The 4,485-nt window shown below is 55.8% G+C and overlaps 1 protein-coding gene across 1 annotated transcript in view; it reads left to right on the top strand.

Moving 5' to 3' along the window:
* The first annotated feature begins 589 nt into the window (after window positions 1–589).
* Window positions 590–4,485, top strand: part of DUSP1 (dual specificity phosphatase 1) — a 55,298-nt gene continuing 51,402 nt past the window's right edge. Inside the window, exon 1 of the mRNA XM_006765393.2 lies at window positions 590–688. Coding sequence (XP_006765456.2) covers window positions 590–688 — 99 coding nt within the window. The remainder of the gene's footprint in view (window positions 689–4,485) is intronic.

Raw genomic sequence — 4,485 nt, 5'->3', positions numbered from 1 at the left:
TTGCCTGTTTGGCTCAATGTTATACCCCCGGCTTCTAGAACAGTGCCTGGCACACAGTAGGCCCTCAATAAATATGTTCAGTGAACGAAGGACCCCAACAGTCCTGCCAGCGCCTGGCCTGTGGATGGGGGCTCCAGAGACGGGCTGAGAAAGGGCAGGATGGCAGCCCCCACAGGAAGGGCTGCACCCCGCTGCCTGCTCCCTGGCAGGCACATGGCGGGAAGCGCTGCCCACAAAGACACACACGACACAGGAAATGGTCAACAAACTATAAACACGGCTCAGTAGGTGGCAGCTGGTATCTGTGAAGAGGCCCCAGGAAATCAAGGCGATAAGGCTCCGGGGCACAAGTGTGTGGTTAATAAGAAAGCCTTTGGCATCACTAGCGAGCGCCCGGGTCTCAGTGATGTCATCCGTGGTTTGGGGGACCTTGACCAAGTCCCGCCCCATCTCTGTGCCCTGCACCCTCATCACGTTAAATGGGGAGAACACCGGGGTCCTACCTGATGCGAGGATGGACTGAGGGAGTCCAGGAGGACCTTAGCCGGCCACTGGACAGGTGGGCACTACGGTGGGCACGGCTGCAACCATGCAGGCCCTGGGAAGTCCCCGGAGGCTGAAGGTGTTCGAGGACCTGGAGCGAGGGGGGCGTCACTCAGACCGGGCTTTGGCTGAAGATGAACGTCAGGTCCAGTGGCAGAGCTGGCGGTGCCATCCCAGCGCCGTCGGGAGGAGGGAGCCCCAGGCTGCCTCTGCCCACACCCGAGCCCCTCACTCCTCTGCCTCGGCCACAAGTCCATGCCCACAGCCAATCCCAGGCGTCTGCGGATCTGCCCGCGTCCTGTGCACCTGGCCAGCCTGTGACACAGGCCGCACACCGCCCGCCGCAGGTCGTCATCAGTCCTCAGTAAGGTTTGGTTTGGCCCAACATGATGTTCAAAATGAAACTGGAAGCGGCTGCTAATCATAGTCACATTTCCTGAAAAGCTGGGGACTCTGCCGGCAGGCAACCAGCCACAGAGCTGGTCGGCAGCCGCCCCTCCCTGCCCACCGCGGCGCCTCCCTGGGCCCTGGGGCATCTGGGTTGTTGTCTGGAGTCACCAGGCAGGTGCCCCTTAGAGAGGGGAGCCCGGCTCCAGGTCTAACCTCCCGGGGGTCCCACGTGAGCACGTCACCGGCCCTGCAAACCCCAGAGACCCTGGTCTCAGCACGCCCACGTGCCCGAGGCCCCTGCTGATGTCTCCCAGGTGAGGAGCTCAGGCACATGCTGCCGGGCAAGGCCAGAAGGAGGCAAATACAGTCCCATTTTCTTTTATTTGTTTTTATATTTTTATTTATTTTTTTGTTAATCCTCACCCGAGGATATTTTTCTATTGACCTTTTAGAGCGTGGGAGAGAGAGGGGAAAGAGAGAGAAACATCGATGTGAGAGAAACACATTGATAGGTTGCCTCCTGCACGTGCTCCAACCAGGGCCGGGGAGGAGCTGCCACCAAGGTACGTGCCCTTTGAGCGAATCGAACCCAGGACTCTTTGGTCCACAGGCCGATGCTCTATCCACTGAGCCACACACAATCCCATTTTCTAAGCACATCTGTCCGGCATCCACACAAGCCCATCTCATGCAGGCTCGCAGGAACCAGGCTAGGAAAGGGTGAGCACCCAATATGCAGATGAGGAAAACCGAGGCTCACAGAGGCGGTGTCCTGTCCAGGGTCCCACGGCGGGTCAACACGGGGAAGGGATCCGAATCCAGACAGACTGGCTGAACAAGCACAATAGGAGGTCCGTTCCGAGGCGGCCAGGGTCAGCCCAGCACGGAACACGTTCCCCTGAGGATCTGGAGACACTGTCTCCACACAAGGAATGTACGCTTGGACCCGCAGGACATCACAGCAGCCCCCGAGTCACGTGGCCCACACAGTTCTCAAGGGATGTTTTGGTGAAATTCTGTATGTCAGCGGCTGGTGGTGAGGAGGGAAGGCCTGGGGGAAGCCATGAAAATCAGCAACGGCCAGGCATCAGCGAGGCAGGTATCAGCGAGGCAGGGCCGAAACTGCTGAAGCGCCTGGCTCAGGAATCACCACGTTCCAGTCCCCGTCCTGACCTCCCAGAGGCCTGCCCTGGGCCAGTCACTTCCGGCCTTGGCTCCCTGCTTCTAAACGGAATTCATCAAGGAAACAATGAACAGAGTGAAAAACTGCTCTTTATGAAACCCATAAACCTGAAAAGGGGTTACTATCCAAAATATACAAGAAGCTCCTTCAACTGCATAGCGCAAAAACAGACCAAAAAAACCCCACCAAAAACAGTGAAAAACTGGGCAAAGTTTTGAATAGGCATTTCTCCAGAGGAGACACACAGGTGACCGACGTGCATATGAAAAGATGCGGCATCACTAGTCACCAGGGAAAAGCAAGTAAAAGCCACAATGAGATGTCACCTCACACCGGCTAGGAGAGCTGCCGTCAACATGAACAAAAACGACAACTGCTGGCGAGGCTGTGGGGAGAAGGGAACCCTTGTGTCCTGCCGGTGGAAAACGGTCTGCAGGCCCCTCAAAAACTAAAAATAGAGCTACCAGATGACCCAGGAACCCCATAACCGGGTTTTTATCCAAAAGAACTGAAATGGGGACCTTGCAGACATACAGGCAGCCCATGTTCACTGCAGCATTATTCGCAGTAACGTGAAGCAACCTGACTGTGACACTGTGATATGCACATACAAGGGGGTAACACTCAGCCTGAAGACAAAGGAACCCCTCCCACATACAACACGGATCAACCCGGAGGGCGGTGTGCGAGGTGACGGAAGGACGATATTCACAGCATCGCTGACAGGACACATCTGAAGCAGTCAGGCTCACGGAGACAGAAGTGGAACCGAGGGTGTCGGGCCGGGGAAGAGGGATGCTGCTCGACGGCTCTGAGGTTTCGGTCACACAGGACACGTCAGTTTAGAGACCTGCTCACCGACTCTGCCCCGTGTTGACCACACTGCTGTGCACTGACACACGGGCTACAAGGGTCACCTTAACGTTCTTACTACCATTTTTTAAAACGGAAGCAATAGTGTGACTATCGCCCGGCCGGCGTGGCTCAGCGGTTGAGCATCAACCTATGAACCAGGAGGTTGGGGTTCGATTCCCGGTCAGGGCACGTACCCCGGCTGTGGGCTCGATCCCCAGTGTGGGGTGTGCAGGAGGCAGCCGATCAATGATTCTCTCTCATCACTGATGTTTCTCTCTCTCTCCCTCTCCCTTCCTCTCGGAAATCAATACAAATATTTTTTTTAAAAAAATAGTGTGACTATAACATTTCTCAGGCTGCTGAAACTGTCCTGTATCTAGATCGGGGGGTGGTTACATGATATAATGTCTTAAATTTCACAGATGAGTACACCCCAAAAAAGGTCAATTCTACTGTAGGTTAATTTTAAAAAAATAAAAATAAATTCCTAATCATCTCTCTCTCTCTCTCTCTCTCTCTCTCTCTCTCTCTCTCGGGACGGGTGGCTTTTAAGCCCAATGGCATGCCTGGCACAGTGCTCAGCGCACCCCGAGCGGGGGGACCGCCAGGCTCACTCAGGAGGTCAGCCTGCCTCCTTCCCTCCTGAGATGCAAGCCCCAGGCCAGCACGTGAGGGACAGTTAACCTCCTGCAGGGGCTGTCTCAGCACCAGCCCCCAGTGCGTCAGGGACCCCCAACTAGACTTACATTTACTAACAGCCAGGCCTTGTCTCCAATGGGGTCTAAGAATATTCAGTCCATTGCCAACGGAGGTTGTGCTGCTCGCCAGGTTCAAGGGGGTGAATGGCACTGTCAGGTGTACGCCGGTCCCCTGGGCCCTGTGAGGTACCGGGGTGTCACCCAGCATCTCTGAGGCGCTGATCCCCCAGCAGGCCCGGGGGTTAGAAAGCACTGGCCTACGCCCTCGCTGTGGGCAGTGCAGCCCCGAGTTCTTCCTGCCTCCCCCGAGGGCGGGGATTTTTTTTTTTTAACCGAATACGTAGTGGTGTTGGAGGTTCTGTGCCGACCTGTACTTTTTCTGCATATGCAACCAATGTAATTAAATCCACAGACCTAAATGTTGAAAGCTGACAACAGACAATTAGGCTAATTACCACTTCCTTACAGGATCCATTAGGGCTGTTCCTCACACCTCATTCTGAGAAATGGTACCCAGCGCTCTCTGAGCAGCAGGGTGACTTAGACAGTAAGTTTGGCAAAAGCGGGGCTGAACCGAGTGACTCTGGTCCCTTCGTGCAGGCCTTCTCAGAGCCTTTACTACGTCAGCTCAGCACATGCTGTGACTCTCTGCGGGGACACGGTATGGAGAAGCACAGGCTGGGAGATGCTAAGTCAAGTCAGTCCCACGGGGCGAGGCACCCAATCACCGGGAACCTCGCTAGCCTAGGTGCAGGCCTGGGGGGGTCGGGGTGGGGGTCCCGGAGACTGCCCTTCTCATAAGCTCGGCGATGCTGC

This window comes from Myotis davidii, unplaced genomic scaffold (assembly GCF_000327345.1).
Source record: "Myotis davidii unplaced genomic scaffold, ASM32734v1 scaffold399, whole genome shotgun sequence".
In the NCBI taxonomy this organism is placed as follows: Eukaryota; Metazoa; Chordata; class Mammalia; order Chiroptera; family Vespertilionidae; genus Myotis; species Myotis davidii.
Note: the sequence above shows the minus strand (reverse complement) of the source record. Positions and strands in the feature narration are given on the sequence as shown.